The following is a 22,735-nucleotide window of genomic DNA, read 5'->3' on the forward strand; positions in this document are numbered from 1 at the left end:
ACAAACAGCTTTACCATTTGATCATTTTTAATATCAACATTGGAGTACATCTTTAAAATATTTTCATAGTCTACTCCTTTAGCCCGGTTCAGTAGAAAAAATGCACAGTGTTGCCCGCAGGTCACAGCGCTGGGGTGCTGCAGTTGGCGTTGGTGAAATGTGTACTTCTCAGCTTGCTGCTCTAAAAACGTCGCTATGGAGCCAGGAAAGTCAGGGCTATCCGGCGGTCTTCCATAAGAATCAAAAAATTCGCCATATCCGGGAGATGGGAAGTAGAGGGCCAGCCAGTGTTCACCAGGCAGAGTGTGAGGGTGGGTATTTACAATTAATCCAAAAGGTCTTTTGGAGAGCTGTCTCTGGGGTAACAGGTCGCAAGGGTAGACCCCTAGAAAGGCTTTATTTCCAGAGAACAAGTGGCGGAGTTGCAGTGTGTCCATACTCACATATAATCAAAGAGCACATTCCTTGTGTGACTTATTTCAATAAGGTTTTCAAAGATTGCATAGAGAATCATGTTGACGGTGTTGGGGAGGGGTTGCGCAAATCTAATTTCGGCTCTGAGGTTACCGTTCCTGATCAAAGAATAGTGCTCAGAGCACCCCTGATCAGGACTCAAGTCAAAACAATACAAAGTATACCCTCGGTTAAACTCTTCCCTACTGATTAACAGCGGTCTGTCTTTCATGCCTTTGCCTGTGGCCTGCACCATCTGCATGTACTCTCTCACAAAAAGACCGTGCTCATAATCAGGCTGAAGAGGCTTTGCAGGGATCTGCTCACCATCACAATGCAAGGCGCAAAAATTGACATTGCAGTGTAGAAAATTGAACGGATTTCTTTCATAATCCCCACTAAAAGATGCATTGTCCACAAACCCAATCACTAATTGTTTAGGTAGCTGGCCCAGAAATAGATTTTCCTGATTACACACAAGGCTACCTGCAGGAATGCTGTAAACCTTCACTCCCACTCGATCAATGGGGTATTTAGCATTGGAGGAGAGCAAAGCTTCTGCATGACCGAGGCGCACTCCCGGGGCTACTTTTACACGCTTTACAAAGAGAGATGCCTCCAAGAGTTGTACTTTGTAATTCTCGTTGCCATCCTTCATCACGCAAAATTCATTTCTGCTTCTTGTGAGTTTGACTTTCACATCGACACCGTTAATTAGCAGTCTGTCTTGAAAAAACAGATCGCTATGCAGAGGCCCTAGCAGGTCCCATTTACGGCTACCGGCCGTCTGTCTTGCTCTCGCTTTGAAACCGGAGTTCCCAGCGGCTGTCAGTAGAGTACTCTCCATGAGGTCCGAGTCATCTTTGTAAAAACCGCCAGCTGTAAATTGAGTACCCAGCGCATCACCACCAAAGTTCAGAATCAGTTCAATCATGGCCCGGTAAGAATAGCAATGATGGCTCTGTGTAATGAGCCGATCTCCCAAGGTAACATCCAGCTGATTAAACAGTGATGCTATGGGGTAGTTGGTCAGGGCCACCCTAGCCCCGTCATCAATATCCGTACCGTCAGCCTTTACAATCTTGCAACTCACATACAACAGGGTGTTGTTTAAATCCGTGTAATGTTCACCATGCCCCGTGATAAAAAATTCCAGGGGAGCATTGGGTGTCAGCGCTGATAAAGGTGGGATCTCGACATAAGTACTGCTTTCAATACTGGTCTGTGTAGGTGCCAGTTGAAAAAGATCCAGTTCTGATTTAACACATTCCTCTGAAGCAGAATGAATAAATGCCATATCGTATTAGAATATGTCTTCCTTGTCACAGGGCTTCCTCTTCTGTGCACGTCTCCTCTTGGTATGGCGGGTCTTTTTCACAAGTCTTCTCTTTTTAAACGGAATAGGCGGGCCCAATGCGTAATTCTTCTTGGTTATGGTCATCCCTGATCCATCCTGCCCCCTCTCAACAACACGGGATACAAGATGACCCGCGACATCTCTGGCAATGTTTTTGGCAGCAGATTTCACATGCGGCTTAATGATTTCTAATCCTCGCCTCAAAAACGGCATTGCTTTTCGAAAAAGCCCACGGAACAGGCCCCCTAAACCTGTCCCGTACATAATGGGGGCTCCTCGAAAGCCTGGAAGGCCCCCGCCAGCTTGTGCCCTGTAGTAAGCCACGTAGTCTTGAGGGTTCCCGTGCTCCTTGATTACAACCATCCTTCACTTTTCCGAGGCCTAAAATGAAGCTTGACAATCACCTTCCCGTGAAAAAAATGCACATTTTTGTCCTGATCGGTTTTGATTTCTATGGTAATGGTATCGATGTGATGTTTGCTGACCGGTACATAATGCGGGCGGTCATAGGTAATTGTGACGACATCATTGTCTTGCCCTCGCACAGGCACACAGCGCAGTAATGGCACATAGAAGTCGCCCACTATCTGGAGCTCTACAATGTCTGTGTAAACATATAATGTACTGAATCCAGGGAACATCCCTAACAAATGTCCGAGATCTCCGCTAACTAGAATGGTGTGCGGTTCGTCTCCTTTAAGATTAATTTTTCGTCCCACCGAATCATAATGTAGGGTTGTCTTAGGTCCATCCTTGGCGTTTGATATAAGCTTGTTCATATTTTCTAACAGGTGACGGATGCTGTTATAGTACCCGCTTCTCAAAGAAAAATGCCATCTCTTTCTCTCGTTAGCAATTTCAAAATATCCAGGTGAAGTTAATGTGTACCAACTATGCGGATACTGTATCTCTGCTAGCGCTACTTCCCACGCTCCTGGAAGATCCAGCGCTCTCGCTAATTGTATGGTAAAATTAGAATTTTTGTTTTGGGGGAAAATTGCTGCTGATGCATTGCTGGGTAGGGTGATGTAAAACTCCTCCATATCAAAGATGTTGTACTTCAGACTCCTTAATCCAACTGTTGAACTTTTCTGGCCACCCCTGCCATTTAACCAGGAATTCTCTTTGTTTACCCCTCCCTCTTTTCCGTAATATTTTTTCAATTCTGTAGACGCGTTCTTGATCACTAGGAATTTTTTGCAGCTCTTCTGGGTAAAAAGACCCTTGTACCGGCTCTTCTGCATAATCCATTAATCTATATACATCCCTTTCTCTCCGCCTAACCCTTTCTTTGACGATAAATATTTCATCTGTAAAGGTTTGCTGATACCCCTTTTCAAACTTCCCCTTTAGCCTGGATATCCTAACGTGATCCCCCACATTAAAGTTTTCTGCCTTTCTGTCCGATTTTAAAATATTCCCATATAGACGCATCCACACATCTTTTTCATTAGAGTGTTTCACCATGTTGGGGGCTGTCCGGATACTGCGATGGTAAGCGCTATTGTAACTCCGCATGAGGGCTGGTAATACATCCACATACCTGTGCGTATTTTTAGCTGTGAAAAATCTCCACAGCTTGTTTTTCAGAGTTCTATTAAACCTCTCTATAACCGCTGCTTTAGTTTCACTATGTGTGACAAAGTGATGTATGCCATAGCGTTCAAAAAGCTTCTTTACAGGCTTGTTTAAAAACTCTTTCCCGGCATCTGACTGCAGCTTTCTGGGCGCCCTTCCTGATTGGAATATACTTTGGAAAGCACCGGCAACCCCTCGTCCAGACTTATCGGTTAAACAGACTGCCCAAGCATATTTGGAAAGTACATCGATTACCGTTAAAATAAATTTTGTGCCGCTGTTTTCAGAGGCAAATCCTGATAAATCCACAAGGTCAGCCTGCCATTGGCAATCTATGCAGGAAACTATTGTAGCGTTCCTGGAGAATTTTATTCTTGCAGGCTTATGCAGGGTATAAGCTTCTTGACCGGAAAGCCATGTCTTGACTTGCCTCAAGGTTAAGTTTTTAAAGCGTTTCCTCCCAGCCTCAAATAGGGGTTTTACTCCACCATAGCTACCTGGACCTTCCGGCGTATAATACAGTTCCTTTAGTACATTTTCACACTTCATTCTGCACCGTTCAAACCTTACAATAAACACACTGCGGTTTAGCACAAACCTTTTATTTGTAATTTAGACGCAATTATCATCACGTTCATTTACAGAATAATATCCTTCATCATTACTATCTTTACCGGGGTCATCTGTATCATCAGTATCTTCATTCTCTGTAGGCATTGTACATATACAATTCGATGCGCCACAATCACATTCTATATAGCAGTCATTTGGAGTATCTCTTTTGAGATCAATCTGTAGACAGCATGGACAATCAGACAGAGATGGGGCTAGGTAATATCCGGGGTACCCACCTGTTTAAAAATGCAAAAATAATTCATTAGTAAAACCCTCTTTAACTCTCCTTTTATTATATAATATTAATGGCAGCATGCATAGTAAAAAGACAATTCATTTACCTAGATCGACCTCTGCATCCTCTTCATCACTTGAGACGTTTGTTATTAAGGAGGCGCCGGCATTATAGCTATACCCCGGAACAGAACCTGGAAAATGTATTTAGCCATTAGCAATCACATTGTTAACGGTGGGGTTATTGCGCTTTACACATTTGAACACATAACAGGTTTTTACTTACGCGGTATGGCCTCATCTTCACGACACGCCATCTCCCGCACGTTACAACAGGACAAGCGACATTCAGACAAGGTAGACCAGGGGTAGTCCGGGGTTTCATCACGAACATCACAGCTCATCTTATGGAAATCTTTCCAAAGAGATTGTGTCGCCAACCAAGATGCAGCAGGTTCTACACCCTTTTTATTATTTCCTTCACAAGTTCCCATGACGCTGTTAAAATAGATCTACGCTTTAAAGTTTCCGAGTTGTCTGTGGCCACGCGCATGCTCTATAGCAAGATCTTACAGGTCATGTCCAGACATGCCCACAATACACATACCTAATACATCAATCTGTTCTGGCCAGTAAGAAACGCTTCGCTTTTGCTGTAAGGTTAGAATAAATTTTATTAAATCTCTGCTATGAACGGTTACGCGTACATATGAATTCGAGGGAGTTGCAAATGCCAAAATATAAGTCTTTAGATTTTTACAAAGGTAAAAAACCAGCTGTGGGCTTTAAAAGGCCTGTGGTTTTTTCCCCCTACATTCAGGGAAAATGTTTTTAAAATTGCCTGGTTTAAATGCAAACCCTGGAAGCCTTTTAGGTGATCCTTTTTCCCCCCCACCCCCAGCTTTTGAGGTATTGATTTTTAAAACTCCACAAAAATTAAAAGCATCATTAGGCTAGAATGATTAGAAATAAAAAGCTTTTTTTAATTATCACCCCCCCAAAAGCAGGGTTTTGTTTCCCAAAAACACAGGTCTCTGTGTTTCTTTTGGATTTGCACGTCCATGGAATTAGTCTAGGGCTAATGTAATCAAGTACACAGAAGCTTGACCGCCACATGTTTGTTGATGGGATTAGGTTTGGCAAGCACCATCTGGAAATAGGGCTATCACCTTATATCACACCTTATCTGCTAGGGTTACCCATGCTTATTTTGATGGGGTTGGGCAGACACGTCATATCCGGCTAGGGTTATGGCCTTGTGAGTCCTGTACCATGAGGGGTGGGGTGTGGATTATGCACGTCACTTCCGGGGAGGAGGGGTGCGAACGTCACTTCCATTTATGGGCATGGCCTGGTGACGTAATCAGCACGTGGCTTTGTTTACTTTGATGACGTCACTGATCAAAACTACTGATAAGATCCATTAAAAGTTTGTATGTACTTATACTACTGTTGTTTAGCAGAGTGATGGCATGGTGGAGGGGGAACCTGTTTCTACAATGACATCTGTTTCTCTTTGCTCTGACAGTTTAGGCAAGGCAGCCTGTATCTACCATTTGGATAGATTGCTCATACCTGTCTATTGAACATACAAGACAAAGTGTGAAATTCATTAGAAGCTGCTTGAACTGGGGGAAAAACATGGCAAGTGGGTGGCAGCTTCTTCAAAGTTCCCTGCAGTTCCCATGTCTGCCACGGGGGGGCGGTCGCAGTTTGAAATTGATCTGCCCTTGTTTCAAGTTTCATTCTGTTGAATTCACACCCAAACACCCGATTTTGAAAGCTGTTGACTTACCTCCCTTTCACTCCGTGCACAGAGACACTCCTCCCTTTCACTGAACTTAAATCTTTTAGTTTGTTACCCTCCCGCCCCATTCATTTGTTCTCTCTAGTTCTTTCTTCTCTCCCAGATTGGCTTCCCACATTGGCCTGGTTTCAATAACAAATGATAGCTGCATAAAACACTGAAGTGGCAGAGAAACGTGTTTCTTTGGACCCGGAGGATGGATTTCCATGACTGGAGATGAGATGCAGGATTCTACAAAACTGATCTCCAGGTACCAAAACCAAACAAAAACAAAAAAAACAACAACCCAGCCAAATGAACAAAGCCATCTCTGAGAATTCGAGTGGTGGTCATAAGGAAGCCCAAGGAGGAAAAGATTTTAATTTGGGTGTGCAGGAGGTTTCCAGGTTTACTTTATTTATTTACATCCCACCTTTATTATTTTTTTACAAATAACTCTAGGCAGCAATAATATCCAGCACCTTTTCCTCCTCCTATTTCCCCCACAACTACAACCCTGTGAAGTGGGTGGGCTGGGAAAACAAACAAACAAAACAAAAAACACACACACAAAAAAACCCCACGACTGGCCCTAAGTCTCCCAGCAGGCTTTCATGACTAAAGTAGGACTCGAACTCACAGTCTTCCGGGTAATTGGCCCAAAGTCAACCAGCTGGGTTTCTAAAGCTTCCTCCTTCCGTTGCGTATTCAAGACGGAGAGTGATTAATATTTATATGTTGCTTAAGGGTGTAGGTCTATACATATGTTGTATGTAGTATGTTTAAATGTGTGTTATGTATGTGCACATTTTGAGAGCAAGCAGCTAAATTTCAGTTTTAGTGTGTGCCATTGTGCCCACAGTAAAAAAAATGACAATAAAGGTTATCCCTCCCTCCTTCCCTCCCTCCTTCCCTCCCTCTATCTATCTATCTATCCATCCATCCATATCTATCTATCTATCTATCTATCCATCCATATCTATCATCTATCTATCTATCTATCTATCTATCTATCTATCTATCTATCTATCCATCCATATCTATCTATCTATCTATCTATCTATCTATCTATCTATCTATCTATCTATCTATCCATCCATATCTATCTATCTATCCATCCATATCTATCTATCTATCTATCTATCTATCTATCTATCTATCTATCTATCTATCTATCTATCTATCTATCTATCTATCTATCTATCTATCTATCTATCCAGTGCTTTTTTTGTAAAAGAAAAAGGTGCCGGAACTCACACATGTCATACAACCCACCTTGCCTACCCTACAAGGTTCCATCCAAAAAAGGTGCCGGAACTCCGTTCTGAGCATTCTATGAGAAAAAAAGCCATCTATTTATCTATCTATCTATCTATCTATCTATCTATCTATCTATCTATCTATCTATCTATCTATCTATCTATCTATCTATCTATCTATCTATCTATCTATCTATCTATCTATCTATCTATCTATCTATCTATCTATCTATCTATCTTCTTAAAAACTTCCAGTGTTGGAGCATTCACATGTTGCTCATCGCTCGCACTTCGCCCATTTCCAGCTACCGGTGCTGGAGCGGAGCAACAGATTCCTCGCATCCCAGCGGAGAGGCGGCCTCCGAAGCCGCCGCCGCCGCCGCCGCCGCCCTTTTTCCCCCGCCGCTTCCCCTTTAAGCCTCGAAGCGAACGCCCCGCGGCTTCTCCCCGCCCGCCCCGTCTGTCGCTCCGGCCTCCCTCGCCCCACCCAGCAGCGCAGCCGCCCGTGCGCCAATCGCAACTTTTGCCCCGGCGCCGCGTCCGCGTCCGAGCTTCGCTTCCCTCGGCGGAATCTCCCTCTTTTTTTTCCCCCGCCGGCTCCGATCCTTCGGGGTCTCTCGCCCGGTTCCCGCCCTCCGTGCATTCGCTTCTGGCCTCGGCCCGGACGGAGCGCGCCTCCGGGGACCGCCTCGCCTCTTCTCCCGGTCCGCCCGCCCGCACCGCCGCTCGCTTCCCCCGCGGGGTCCGGCTCCGCTTGCTCGCCCCGGCGGGCAGAGGCAGGCGGGCTCGCCTCTGCCTGCCGCCCCTCGGAGCTTGCCGGCCGCCGCCCGCCTTCCTCTGCAGCTCCGATGAAACCCGGCGGGGGAGCCGAGGCGCCGGAGGGCGAAGGGGCGGAAGGGGAACGCGAGCCGCTGAACCCCGAGTCCTCGGAGCCGCTGGGCGTCTCCGCCACCTACCGGGAGTTCGTCCGGCGAAGTTACCTGGAGCTGATGAGCGCCAACCAGCACTCGCTGCACGCCCTCAACTGGCGGCGGCTTTACCTCAGCCGGGCCAAGCTGAAAGCCTCCAGCCGCACTTCGGCTCTGCTCTCCGGCTTCGCCATGGTGAGTTTGGGGAGAGGGGAAGGGAAGCGCCTCCCGCCCGGCTGGGCTCTACCCGTTGGTCCGCGCTGCCTTGGCCTTGCAGGGACATCGCGGGGGAGAAATCCAGGTAGTCCTCGGATTGAAAAAGGCCACCAAACTGAGCCCCAAACTTTCTGTGGCTTAAGGGAGTTTTGCCCCATTTTACGACCACAGCTGTTAAGCGAATCACGCCGCGAGGAACAGGGTTGTTAAGTGAATCTGGATTCCCCCTTGACTTGGCTTGTCAGAAGGTCACCGAGGGGGAAATCACATGACCCCGGGACGCTGCAACCGTCATAAATACGAGTCGGTTGCCAAGCCTCTGAATTTTGATCACATCACCCTGCTGTGATGGTTGTAAGGGTGAAAAATGGTCGTAAGTCACTTTTTTCAGTGCCGTTGTAACTTACAGCGGTCACTAAATGAACTGTTGTAAGTCAAGGACTTTCCTGCCTGAACAGGGGGTTGGACTAGATGACCTCCAAGGTCCCTTCCATCATCATCATCATCATCATTATTATTATTATTATTATTATTATTATTATTATTATTATTATTATTATTATTGTTATTGTTATTATTGTTATTATTATCCATCAGTGCTGCTAGTACTGTGTAGAAAATGCAGGTGCAAGTCTCCTGTTTCACACATTCCCTATTTTCTGAAAAAGGAAGGACATCTTTCCTTCACTTCCAGACAAAGGCCAGGGTTAATTAAATCCCTTTGGTGACCCCCATCTAATTTTTCAGAAGTCAGTGCATTATTTTATCCGACCCGAGGAGATCAATCCAAGACTGGCTAACCTTGAACATCCAAGCGGTCTCCGGATCTCTCTGGATCAATTCTTTCGTCTCCCAAAAGGGATGCCAAATTGGAGATGGTGTTTCATGGCTGGAACAAGACCTGAACTTTGCAAAACTGTTCAGAGCTGTTTTAATTCCTGTGGCTCCCCTCACAAACAGCCTTGTGGCGTCTCCATGCCATAAAACAGGCATGTCAAACTCGCGACGTCATGTGACATTGCACAACGTATTGCGACTTTTTCCCCATTGCTGGCAATGGGGTAGGCGCGGTTTCAGTATGATGCATCCGGCCCGCGGGCCGGCAGTTTGACATGCCTGCCATAAAACATCATGTCAACCTCGGCCACTTTAAAGCCTGTGGACTGGCTGGCTGGGGGAATTCTGGGAATTGAAGTCCACACACCTTTAAAGTGGCTAAGGTTGACTAACACTGGCTTAAAACCTGGCTCTGCAGCTTCCAGGCTCCGTCCCAACTTTTCCCAACCGCTTTTTGGAGTGGAGATCCCATGGTCCACAATACGGATAGCTCAAACGGATGGGTATTGTGGTTCAGAACAACTAAGAGCATTCTGCTTGGTGTTTGGAACCTGGCTCAAGATCCAAAACAAAACAAACTCACTTGGAATTCCAGCAACAAAGTTTTATTTCAAAAGAAGCGTTTGCAAAGGCTTGGTGGACTGAAACACACACAGGAGTTCAGCCACGCCTTACAGAGCTGTTTGACACATTTTTATATCCTATCCCCGATGCAGATTCCACCTCCCCTATCGCACTCAACACCCCTTCCCTAATCATCCGATCATCTTTCCAGACCGCCTAAAACCACTGTCCTTCCCGTGTTCCAGGAAGCCCCTTTGTCCATAGCCTATCTTTCACCATCTGATTTTCTGTTACCACAGTCCATCTCCTATGTTGTTTTGGTATTTCCTCTTACAATTTGTAACTTCTGCTTTTCGTATTTGTACCTGTCAATGCTTAGATAAAATATTATTTCTGATCTTCAGTTGGCTTCTGCTTCAACCTTTAGACTCATTAGAAATTTCTGAATAATACTTTTATTCAGGGCTTTTTTTCTCATAGAACGCTCAGAACGGAGTTCCGGCACCTTTTTTGGATGGAAACTTGTAGGGTAGGCAAGGCGGGTTATATGACATGTGTGAGTTCCGGCACCTTTTTTCTTTTACAAAAAAAAGCACTGCTTTTTATTATTCCTTTCATTGGGAAAAAGGCTACTTTCATGTACGCAGTCTGCGTCTCTCTGTAAAGTAGGGGTGTCCAGGCATGCCTCCCCAAACTTTCTGGAGACTATCTTATATTAATTTGTTTATTATTTCGATTTACATGACTACCCCTCTCCAATTCATGATTCTGCGCAGCTAGGCATAATTAAAAACTAGGCGAAATGCAAGAAACAATATAAAAACCATACAAGAATCAGTTTGGTCAAATGGTTAAGACTGCAACTGAAAAGGGCTTTTACTTTTTCCAACTTTTGAGAACGCTCCCCCCCTCCCCCCCCGCCCCCCCCCCCGCTGCATTTACAAACCCTAAAATAGGCCTTACTTTTTTGAAAAGAAAAAGAAAAGCTGTTAAACGTGACTTCAAAAACACACTGGGAAATTAAGTGCCACTACGGATGAAGGCCCAGCCATTTTGCCTTCTCTTTCCTGCTCCTTCCCCCACCCTTGAAAGTCAAAAGCTGATTTATTTGGTGCTGCCACAGAAGACTTTTTAAAAAGGGAAGAGCTAATTTGCTGAAGCTTTTTTTTGTCCTCTTCGGTTGCACGCTGCTCGACTCTGGGGTGGGGGGGAGGGGTTTAATTCTGGAGTGCCAGGCTTCTGCTAATGTTGTAAGCCCCCAAAGCCTCTTGAGGACGGGCAGGTAGACCTCAGCTCATGATTGCAATTGGGACCAGAATTTCCATTGCTAAGCAAGGTGCTTATTAGTTGAGTCGTACCCAATTTTACAGCTGCTTTTGCCACAGTTGTTAAGTGAATCACTGCAGTTGTCAAGTGAATCACGCGGTTGTTAAATGAATCCGGCTCCCCTCATTGATTTTGCATGTCGGAAACTGGCTGGGATGGTTGTATGTGGCGATCACATGAACCCAGGATGCTGCAACCCTTTTAAATACATGCAGATTGCCAAATGCCTGAGTTTGGTCACGTGACCTTGAAGATGCTGCTATGGTTGTAAATGCAAGGACGGCTCCTGTCCCTCTTTCAGTGTCATTGTCACTTTGAACTAAATGAATGGCTGTAAGTCGAGGACTAGCTGTACAGAGAGTCTCCCCCCCTGCAACTGTCCACTGTCCAACTGTCTTGGCCAGGGGTCTTCAAACTTGGCCCTTTTATGACTTGTGCACTGCAACTCCCAGAATTCCTCAGCTAGCGTGCCTGGCTGAGGAATTCTGGGAGCTGAAGTCCTCAAGTCATAAAAGGACCAAGTTTGAAGACCCCTGGTCTTGGCACTCCAGCGGTGACTGCACCATGCCTTCTCAGAGCATGCAGGATTGCTATCTGTGGCCTATGAATATAGTGTATTATATTGGGTTTTGCATAGTTTTTATATTTTTAAGATTGTAAGCCATCCAGAGTTATACCCTCTGGTAAGATGGACGGCCAATATATTTTACAAATAAATAAATAAAATATGGACATCATTGGACCTTTTGCCTAAGGCCTGCATAGAACACGCCACGATTTCAGTGTACACTATATTTTAATTTACCTTTGTCCCTCCTTTCATCTGGGAGGACTTGGATTCACCAATAAGGTTTTCCACCCATTCCTTTGTTTACCACAATCCTATTACCATAGGTGGGCTAGGCCAGAGAATAGAGCTGGAAGGGACCTTGGAGGTCTTCTAGTCCAGCCCTCTGCTCAAGCAGGAGACCCTATACCATTTCAGACATGTGGCTGTCTAGACTCTTCTTACGATAAAAACCTCCAGTGATGAAGCACCCACAACTTTTGAAGGCAAAGCTGTTCCACTGCTTACTTGTTCTCACTGTTAGGAAGTTTCCCCTTAATTCCAGGTTGCTTCTCTCCTTGATTAGTTTCCATCCGTTGCTTCTTGTCCTGCCCTCAGGTGCTTTGGAAAATAAGGTTGACCCCCTCTTCTTTGTGTCAGCCCCTCAAATATTGGAAAACTGCTATCATATCACCAAGTCCTTTTCTCTAGACTAGCTATATCCAATTCCTGCAACCATTCTTCATATATTTTAGTTTTCAAGGCCCTTAATCTTCCTTGTTGCTCTTCTCTGTACTTTTTCCAGAGTCTCAACATCTTTTTTTATAATGTGGTGACCAAGACAGATGCGGCCTGAAGCAAAAAACAAGAAGTTTCCTTTCTCCAGGCTAGTTATGTTGACAACATTACATTTCCTTATTTGGGGCCACACCCAAACCCAGAAAGCTAATTTAGCAGGCTAAAGACAGCTTGATGTGAAGCAGAGTTTTGTCCCAAAGATGCTTTTTTCAGGCGGAAACTGGACTTTCTTGTTTTTCTTTGAAGACGTTTTGCTTCTCATCAAAGAAGCTTCTTCAGCTCTGACCTTGATGGTGGGGAATGGAAGGATTTATACTCCTTGCAGATAACTGGTCATTTGCATTCTTTTAGAGCAGTGGTCTTCAAACTTGGCCCTTTTATGACTTGTGGACTTCAACTCCCAGAATTCCTCAGCCAGCGTGCCTGGCTGAGGAATTCTGGGAGTTGAGGTCCACAAGACATAAAAGGGCCAAGTTTGAAGACCCCTGTTTTAGAGAGTCGTTGAAGCCATTTGGAGGTTTACCTGTGTCCTCAAGGTCACCTGAGTAGTGCAAATATGTGTTGAGCCATCTTGGCTGCAGAATATTTTCTGCCCTGTATCTCTTCACTGTTGAAGACAGGCACAAACTGTTGGGGATGAGTCTGTGTTGTCTGCCTCTCAAACTGAAGCGCAAATGGTTTCTGTAGTCTGCAGTGTTTTCTGGAAATCCGTTCATGCTCCCTCACCATTCGAAGAAGCTTCTTGGATTTGAGGCAAACCGACTTCAAAGTAAAACAAGAAAATCCAGTTGCCTTCTGAAAAAACACCTTTGGGACAACCGTGACCTGGATGACTGAAAATCTCCATAAATATCAAGCGGAACTCTGGGCTCCAGGAGAAAGGAATGGCTGAAGATTTAAGGAGAACAGCTGGAAGGCTGCCATTGCTAATACCTGTCGCCCCAGGCAGTCAGCTTGGCACTGTGTTTAATGACACAACTTGTCTGATTACAATCAGTCACGGAGCTGCATGGCAGATGAAGGAAATGAATCAGGGTTTTGGGTTCCTGGTTCGCCTGCCATATTCATTATGAACCAAAATGGTGGAAAAGTTGCTTTAGAGCAGGGGTCTTCAAACTTGGCTCTTTTATGACTCGTGGACTTCAACTCCCAGAATTCCTCAGCCAGCTTTGCTGAGGAAGTCATAAAAGGGCCAAGTTTGAAGAACCATGCTTTAGAGTGCTAGAAGTTGAATGGGTTGCCATTTATCCTACCGGTTTCCACTCTGAAAGAAGAGGCCTAGCTAGAACGCAACAGCCTCCTTTGTTATTTTTCTCCTCAAAGCATCTTTGATCGTTTTTTTTTTAGTACAGGTATTCCTCAACTTACAACAGTTCATTTAGTGACTGTTCAATGTTACAACGGCACTGGAAAAAGTGACTTATGACCGTTTTTCACACTTAACGGCCGTTGCAGCATCCTCATGGTCACATGATCAAAATTCGAATGCTTGGCAACTGGTTCATATTTATGATGGCTACAGTGTCTTGGGGTCATGTGATCAGCTTTTTGCGACCTTCTCATGAGCAAAGCCAATGGGGAAGCCAGATTCACTTAACAACCACGTTACTAACTTAACAGTTGCAATGATTCACTTAACTGTGGCAAGAAAAGTCATAAAATTAGGCAAAACTCACTTAACACATGTTTCATTAGCAACAGAAATTTTGGCCTCAACTGTGATCGTCAATTGAGAACTACCTGTACACTTGCTGTCAATTTTTTTTAGTAGCAACAAATACCTCTTCTATTTATTTAAACCAGAATTTTGGCAACTTTAATATGTGTGGAGTGCTAGCGGGGGAATTCTGGGAGCTGAAGACCACACTTATTAAAAGTTGCCAAGTTTGAGAAACATTGACTAAAGATTCAGAAGCTTCTTTAACAGGCAGGAGAAAAAAAAACCCTCATCTAAAGTCATTTTCTTTAAAAATATTCAAATAAATCACAATTGTGGGGAGTTAGAGAACTGCTTTCCTGGTGCCACTAAATAGGTGATTACAATGACAAAACTGAAGAAAAGGAATTTGCACAGATGTGAAAAATGTCAAGGGAATAAAACTGATTTTTTTATCCACATTTATCCAAGTTTCTAGTTTTTCTTCCAGGTCTTGGAGCCCTATGCAGTCCTCCCAGGATTGAGAATGCCTCTAATTTGGCAGTGATAGTTAAAAAGCCATAATTTGAGCCACAATTAATTAATTACATAAGCTCTTTGGGGTAAAATAGTTTTATTTTCCCCACAGTTGGGCAGTTTCTCTTGATGTCTTAAATATGGTTCTAACATCTACCAGAGAACTGGATGGGCAGCTGGACAGATTTAATTTATCGATCCTGCTGGAACAGAAAATACCTGATTGCTGGCAAAAACATGAGCATGGCTATGTTTTATTTTTAAATGCAAAGAGGCTTTGGAATGAGACAATCCCAAGGAAGAGAATTTATGTTGAATCAGAAGGGAATTAGTGTTCCTTGTGTGCTCAGAGGCAGTTACACTCCATATATGGTCAAAGGTAATGTGCTGGTTTGTCTAGTGATTAAAGCATCGGGCTAAAAACCAGGACATGAGTTCTAGTCCCACCTTAAGCCAGGTAGGGGACCTTGGGCCAATCGCTTTCTCTCAACCCCAGGAAGGAGGCAATATTTAATTATTTTATTTTATTAGATTTATATACCGCCCTTTCCCGGAGGACTCAGGGCGGTTTACAGGGCATTTTAAAATCATACCAATACAAAATACAAGTTAAAAGATAAATAAAATATTAAATTATCCCTGAAAATAAAACCCCGGTTAAAATTCTCAGCCTGGGTCAGAGAGCTCATAGAGCCAAGTCTTCAGGTCTCGGCGGAATGAACGCAGGTCAGGAGCAGTTCTGAGCTCCACGGGCAGCTGGTTCCAGAGGGCAGGTGCACCCACAGAAAAGGCCCTCTCCCTGGGTGTTATCCGCCGGCAATCTTTTATCGGCGGCACCCTGAGAAGACCCTCCCTCTGCGAGCGCACTGGACGAAGGGAACTTGATGCAATAGCAAACCACTTCTGAAAAACCTTGCCAAGAAAACCGCAGGGATTTTGTCCAGGGAATCTCTGAAAAATGGACATGGTTGCATTGAAGAGGGGTGGGGGAAGTGCTGTTACCTTCCTTCCCCCTCAGTCCCCAAATAATCCCTAGATCAAAGGTGGCTTTGAAAAGTTATTCACACCCCAGCCAACACAGCATGTTTTATTTCTCTGGCTGTTATATTGAGGTGTGTGTGTGTGGGGGGGGTGTCCTTTTTTCTTCAGATCTACAGGAAGGGTGAAGAAAAGTCTCTTGCAGCCACACCTTCGGCTGGTGGGAGGGCATGAGGTTGGTCTTTCTGCTTGCTGTGATGGTCTTCCTAGGAGGCCATGGAAACAGAAACAGTCTTGCTGATAAAATCTTTGATGCCTCGTCTTCTTCCCTTTGCCGGTATCCGAGTCTGGACTTTCACTGCTGGGTGTTGCACGGACCACCCAATCGATTATTTGCTTCCTGAATTTGATGACCTTGTATTTGCTTCTCCTCCGATAATCTTGGGCTCCACCCACCACCACCATATTCTCACCCATCAAATTTGGATTAGGTTTAGCTTGTTTTTCTTGGAAAGAGCGCCACCCATCCTTGGCCGTAGGAGCAACGTTGGGTTGCTAAAAACCTCTCGTTTTATCTGGAAGCTGAGTCACCGCAGCGGGACTGTTGGTTCTGTTAGATGTTTAGTGCCAGCCATTGGCAGTTCCCCAAAAGGGTCATCAGATGGAGGCAAAGAGGCTTCTTTGCTTCCACTGATGAGCCAAGGGTCTCGGACCCACAGCCCCATTGGTGAGAGTGTTTTATGGTCAAGGAGGGGCCAAGACCCCCCATAAATACCTCTGCACGAGGGGCTGCTCTTTGTACTCCATTTTCCAGCTTCTAGTTCTATTCTCCAGTTCTATCTCTACTCCTAACCTCTATTTTAGTCATGTAATACTAGCTTGTTTTGTTTTATTTTATTTCTCTCTCACATGCAGGCATGAATGCTTTCATGCCAAGTATTTCTTTCTCTTTGATCTATCATGAATAAAACTAATATGATTGCATCTCTGCGTGATGCCTTTGCTTGGAAGCTCCTTTAACGATTCATTGTGAGAACACCTCACAAGTTGGTAGCCAGAGGATGGTTTAAAGGAAAGCTTCCAAGCTTGCAGAAGATTTGAAACTGAAATGGATGGCCGGAGATCCCAGATCGTGACCAGGAGTCATCAATCAAAGATGCCTACATCCAAGACTTCAGTCCCTGAAGCAACCTCAGCTGCAGATGAGAATGCAAATGGCCTTCATCCCGTCAGAGGATCCAGCAGAGCATCTGGGACCCATTCACATGCCTCTCTACAACTGAACGCCACAGAGGAGAGCATACAAGGTTTGCAGACTGTCCAAGATTGCTCAGATGCTGCAGAGACGGACCTGGCTGAGACCAAACGCCGCGTGAGTAAACTGACTGCACAGGAACGTGAAGAGCTGCTTAAAGAGATCTTTGCAATGCAAGGGAAAGGGGGGGCAGCCCAGGGAACAGCAGCCCAGGAAACAGTCCAGAAAGCCTCAGAACCCCTGGTGAGCCTCTCCCTAGAGACCACGAGGCCCCCAAATATGGCGCCCGCCTCCCTTAGTGACCCCGGGACCCCAGGGCTTTTGGCGCGAACCCCCCCGCCCAGCCGTGAGCTACAGCTTCCTGGGGCAAGCGGAAACAAGATGGCTCCGCCCACGTGGTCTGGCACAGGAAACAAGATGGCGGCCCCCACTAAATCTAACAAAGTCTTGATTTTTTTAAGTCTGGAAAGCCAGCAGTCCCTGGCATCCAACCAAAATAGCCAGCAGTCCCTGGCATACAGCAGAAATGACATGCAATCCCTGGCTTCCGGCCAAAACAGCATGCATATTCCTGAGTTCTCCCCCCCACAAAGCCTAAAGTGCTATGATGACAATGAGGTCTGTCCAGCCAAAACTGTTACAACGGCTCTCCAGACAGCCATGCAAGCCTTGGCCAGCGCCTTAGAGGCCAGCAAGACAGCGGCAGCAGCATCAGGGGTGCCCAGCCCCCTCCCCCCAGGCCTCCTATTCTCTCCCCAGGGCCCAACTGCCGGGGGGGGGGTCCAGCCTGAAGCCTCCCAACGATCAAACCCCACAGCTTCCTACCTTCTCTTCAGGTCTTCATGAACAGCGATGGGCTTCTCAGGGCAAAACAGACAATGATGAAAATCCATGTGCTTGCAGCAACAAGAAAGAGATGCCGGCCGGCAAATCTGGGCTCCGCCCCCCCAATGCCTCATGGGAAGAAGGGAGAAATCCTGAACAACGCCCTCCCCCGGATCACATGGTTTCCGGGCACGCCCATCTGGAATTAATAAATAGTCAAGAAAGGATTCCCTCCTCGACCACTGGAGGGACCCCTTTCACTGTGGAAACCACTTTTCCTCTCCCATTCACATCAATGGACACCTCAAAATTTTTTGAAAGTGGGTCTGATAAGGACTATATTCCTGCAGCAAATTTGCCAAATGATTTTAAAAAACTACAGCTGGGGGGGGGAGAATTATAGCAGTTGGAGTAAAGATATACAGCTATATCTCTTAAAGAATGGGACTCTACAAATGGTCCAGAAACCACCCCCTCCTCCATGGGGACGTCAAGAAGAGTGGCGACATTTGCAGGCTTATTCGACCCTGCTCAGCTCTCTGGATAATAACCTGTTTTCCAGCATACCAGCGGGGCTCAGAGCTGATGAAGTGTGGCGGCTATTATACAATTTATTCAACAGCGATACCATTGGTTCCATCACCAGACTTACAACTGAGCTTTATTCAACCAGACTGAGGTTTGGTGCCAGCATGCCTGAACATCTTGCAAAATTAAAGGCACTCAGGTCAGAATTAATATCCAGAGGCTTTCCTGTAAATGATGTGAGCATGGTTGCGGTCATTTTCGCTTCCCTAGACAGGAGTTGGAGCAATTTCATTGTTTCACTCGAAGCGGTCAAGAGGGAAAACATAAATCTGTCCTACCTCACAGGAAGACTGATCGAGGAAGATAGAAGGAGAAGAGATGCCGGTGAATACTCCAGAGCCACCACTCAGCAAGCCAGAAAGGGGCGCCACAACTCAGAGCAAATTAATGCTCTGTTTAAGTGTTTCATCTGTGGCTCTGAGGAGCACCTCAAGAAAGACTGCCCCCATCAACATCAAGCCCCTAAACGTGGTCCCAATCAAGTAAGGGGCAAGGGGCAAGGAAGGGGGCGTGGCAGGGGCAAGGGAAATTTTCTGCCTACTTGTTCCCTCACCCCCACAACAAGGGCTGATAGCTCCACTGACTTATGGTTACTGGACTCTGGAGCTTCTTCTCACATTACTAATATGAGTCAAGGTTTTAAAAGGTTAAAGAAAATTAACTCATCTGTCAAGGTTGCAAACGGTGATACTGCTTCAGTTGTTGGTGAGGGGTTTGTTTCTGTACCTGGGCTTGGAAAAGTTGAGGGTGTCTTGCACGCTCCCTCCATAGCCAACAACCTATTGAGCATTACCAAATTGTGTGACGATGACAAAGTGGAAGTTTTATTTCGCAAGGGGGGAGGTCATGTCACCAGGGACCAGAAGGTCATTGGAAATATTACAATCATAAACGGCTTACCATATTTTTCTCCCAAGCCACCACAGCCTGCCCCAAGGTTTTCCAAGGGCAGTGTGGGCAAGGAGCCTGAATCTCAGCAGGCACCTACAGCACCACTCAAAGCAACTAGAGCCAAGAGGGTGTCAGTGGGAAAGCGGCTTCATGATAAGTGCGCCCACTTATTGCACAGAAGGCTGGGTCATGCAAGCTTCCCTGTAGTTAAAAAGATGGGAGAATTTGCTGAGGGAGTCCAGCTCAAGGACTGTGACGTGTTTCTGGACTGTGCCATTTGCAAGAAAACAAAGAGGAAGGCTGCCCCGACCTCAAAAGTGTCATTACGTAAGTCTCTATATCCGTACCAACTAGTACATGTTGATTTGGTTGGGCCTTTTACACCTTCCCTAGGAAAGAAAAAGTATTTCCTCACTGCCGTTGATGATTTTTCAAGATACGGCCATGTGTATACTCTCACAGAAAAATCTGAAGCCTTTGACGCCATAAAGTCACTGTACAACTTCGTAGAGACCCAGTACAAGACCAAGATCGCACAATTGCAGAGCGATCGCGGGGCTGAGTTCATGTCTCAGAAGTTCCAGGACTGGGTAAGGCGTAAGGGCATCCGCCATTTTCTAACTGCACCATTCACGCCCTCGCAAAATGGTGTAGCTGAGAAAAGGAATGGAATCCTGCAAACCATGATGCGTAGTCTGATTGCGGACGCTAATGTCGCAGAGTCATACTGGGGAGAGGCGGTCCACTATGCCAATTACACCTTAAACCGCACCTGGAGCAGTGTTGTGAACCAGACCCCCTATTTCCTGGTTCACGGTAGGAAACCAAATCTGGCACATTTGCGTGTTTTTGGTACCTATGCATGGGTGCACATCCCCAAGCAGCTGCGGAAGAAGGGGAGATCTGTTTCCCAGAGACTAAGGTTCTTGGGCTATGCTCCTGGCTCCAAGGCCTATCGTTTCCTGGGAGAAGGGGGCAGGCCTGTGACTTCCCAATCTGCCTCTTTCGAAGAGGATTCCAATTGGACCCAGATCCACTCAAATGATCTGAGCCCATATGCCAACCGACCCAGCAGAGGCACACCGACCACGACATCACCTGAGACGACCACATACCCTGCCACCGACGAAAGTGAGGAACAAGACGAAGATGCGTCCAGTCCCATGGAGGAAGACACGCCGTCTTCACCCCCAGCGACACCTCAGAGACCCGCAGAAGAAAAGAGCGGTGAGTGGCAGAAGGTAAGGAGGTCAAAGCGGTCCAACAAAGGGGTCCCACCAAAGAGAATTGACATTGGCCACATCGCGTCTGTCAACAGCGTTGTGGTCACCCCAAAATCCTTCTCTGACATCCAGGAGCTGCCCATCGAGGAGCAGGAGAGATGGCAGCTCGCGATGGAGAAGGAAATGCAGAGCTTAAAACAACTCAAGGTCTTCACCCCCCAGCAACCTCCAAAAGACAGGAAAGTCATTGGCACAAGGTGGGTTTACAAGGCCAAACCACTTGCCAATGGTCTCTACCTGTATAAGGCCCGTTTGGTAGCCCAGGGCTTCGCTCAGCGTTATATGGAGGACTACTCGGAGACTTACTCTCCAACCGTCCGGGCAGAGAGCATCAAGGCCGCCCTCGTGACTGCAGCCGCTCTGGGAGAAGAAGTCTTCCAATTTGACATCCAGACGGCTTACCTCCACGCCAACTTGGACCGGCAGATCTACGTGAGAGCTCCTCCTGGCTACCAGCAAGAAGGGGGAAATACATGGTTGCTTCACAAAGGATTATATGGTCTTAAGCAGTCAGGGAAATTATGGTATGACTGTCTTAGAAAGAGTTTAGAACGAGTTGGTTTCTCAGAATCTCATGCAGATCAATGTGTTTTCACACGCAATTCCAAGGGAACCACAGAACGGGTGTTAGTTTATGTGGACGACCTATTATATGTAGGGCCTAACAAGGAAAGGTGTGATGAATTTGCCAAGGCCCTGGAAGAAAAGTTTACTCTGAAGTCTTTGGGGCGGGTTGACAAGTACTTGGGTGTGCATATTTTGGCCACTAAAGGGGGGTTCGCTCTATCACAAAAAGAAAAGATAGAGGAATTACTGGCCAAATGCAAAATGACAGAATCTAATCCTACGCATAGCCCAATGCAAACCGACTTTTACAACCACACCCATAAGGATGGTCCTGAGTTCACAGATAACACGCTTTACAGATCTGTGATTGGCTCCTTGCTATACATCAGCAATTGGAGCAGACCTGACATAGCTTTAGCTGTGAATCTATTGTCCAGGCACGTGGAACACCCAAAGGAATTCCACTGGACTGCTGTCAAAAGGGTGCTTAGATACCTAAAGGGCACAGCTGATGCTCTTCTCATGCTAGAACCAGAGAAGGGGAAGACGGCCCAGCTCTCCGCTTACTCAGACGCAGACTGGGCTGGAGACACCAAAACTAGACGGAGCACTTCTGGTTTCCTTATATTGCTAAATGGCTGCCCAATACATTGGCATGTTAGGCAGCAAAAATTTATTTCTTGCTCCACGGCCGAGGCTGAATATGCCAGCCTGTCAGACACGGCCAATGATTTGACTTGGTTCAATGAACTGATAACAAGCATCTGGGCATCTCCCCCTCTGCCCATCCAAATTCTAGAGGACAACACTGCCGCAATTGCAATCTCGGAGGCTTATGCAGTAGGCTCCAGATCTCGCCATATAGACATACGCTATAAAAATGTCAGGCAGCTTACCAAAAAGGGTTTTATACATGTTGAGCACTGTAACACAGCTGACCAGATAGCTGATCTGTTCACCAAACCTGTTCCCATTGACCGGCACAACCTTCTGTGTAAGCGTTTGTGTTTGGCCTTCTGAATGTTTTTCATGCATGTCTATGACACCTGCTCACCCCTTACATACATTCACTGGTCCCTGTCATTGGCTGGCAAGAAGGGGAATTGTTAGATGTTTAGTGCCAGCCATTGGCAGTTCCCCAAAAGGGTCATCAGATGGAGGCAAAGAGGCTTCTTTGCTTCCACTGATGAGCCAAGGGTCTCGGACCCACAGCCCCATTGGTGAGAGTGTTTTATGGTCAAGGAGGGGCCAAGACCCCCCATAAATACCTCTGCACGAGGGGCTGCTCTTTGTTCTCCATTTTCCAGCTTCTAGTTCTATTCTCCAGTTCTATCTCTACTCCTAACCTCTATTTTAGTCATGTAATACTAGCTTGTTTTGTTTTATTTTATTTCTCTCTCACATGCAGGCATGAATGCTTTCATGCCAAGTATTTCTTTCTCTTTGATCTATCATGAATAAAACTAATATGATTGCATCTCTGCGTGATGCCTTTGCTTGGAAGCTCCTTTAACGATTCATTGTGAGAACACCTCACAGGTTCAAAACCTTTTGCTGCTTATCCAGGTAACTTCTTCAGCCTGAGCAAGCTGGTTAGGTGGGCCCCTCCCCCTACATGTCCTCCAGGGAGGTTTCATTTCTTACCCTGGAGGAGATCTATGGGGTCCGCCTAACCAACTTGCTCAGGCTGAAGAAGC

General features: G+C 46.0%; 2 protein-coding genes across 2 annotated transcripts in view; one reads left to right on the forward strand and one right to left on the reverse strand.

The window, feature by feature from the left end:
• Positions 1 to 439: 439 nt before the first annotated feature.
• Positions 440 to 1,750, reverse strand: LOC308676277 (uncharacterized protein F54H12.2-like; the record flags this gene model as incomplete). The annotated part of the gene is made up of 1 exon (XM_081342090.1): positions 440 to 1,750. The coding sequence occupies one exon, from the start codon at positions 1,748 to 1,750 to the stop codon at positions 440 to 442; it is 1,311 nt and encodes a 436-aa protein (XP_081198216.1).
• A 6,380-nt stretch (positions 1,751 to 8,130) lies between these two features.
• Positions 8,131 to 22,735, forward strand: part of LOC308676218 (protein orai-2-like) — a gene marked incomplete at both ends in the record, with an annotated part of 33,449 nt that continues 18,844 nt past the window's right edge. Inside the window, one exon of the mRNA XM_081342014.1 lies at positions 8,131 to 8,385. Within this exon, the coding sequence (XP_081198140.1) occupies positions 8,131 to 8,385 (255 nt within the window). The remainder of the gene's footprint in view (positions 8,386 to 22,735) is intronic.

This window comes from Vipera berus (genome assembly GCF_964194415.1).
Source record: "Vipera berus genome assembly, chromosome: W".
In the NCBI taxonomy this organism is placed as follows: Eukaryota; Metazoa; Chordata; class Lepidosauria; order Squamata; family Viperidae; genus Vipera; species Vipera berus.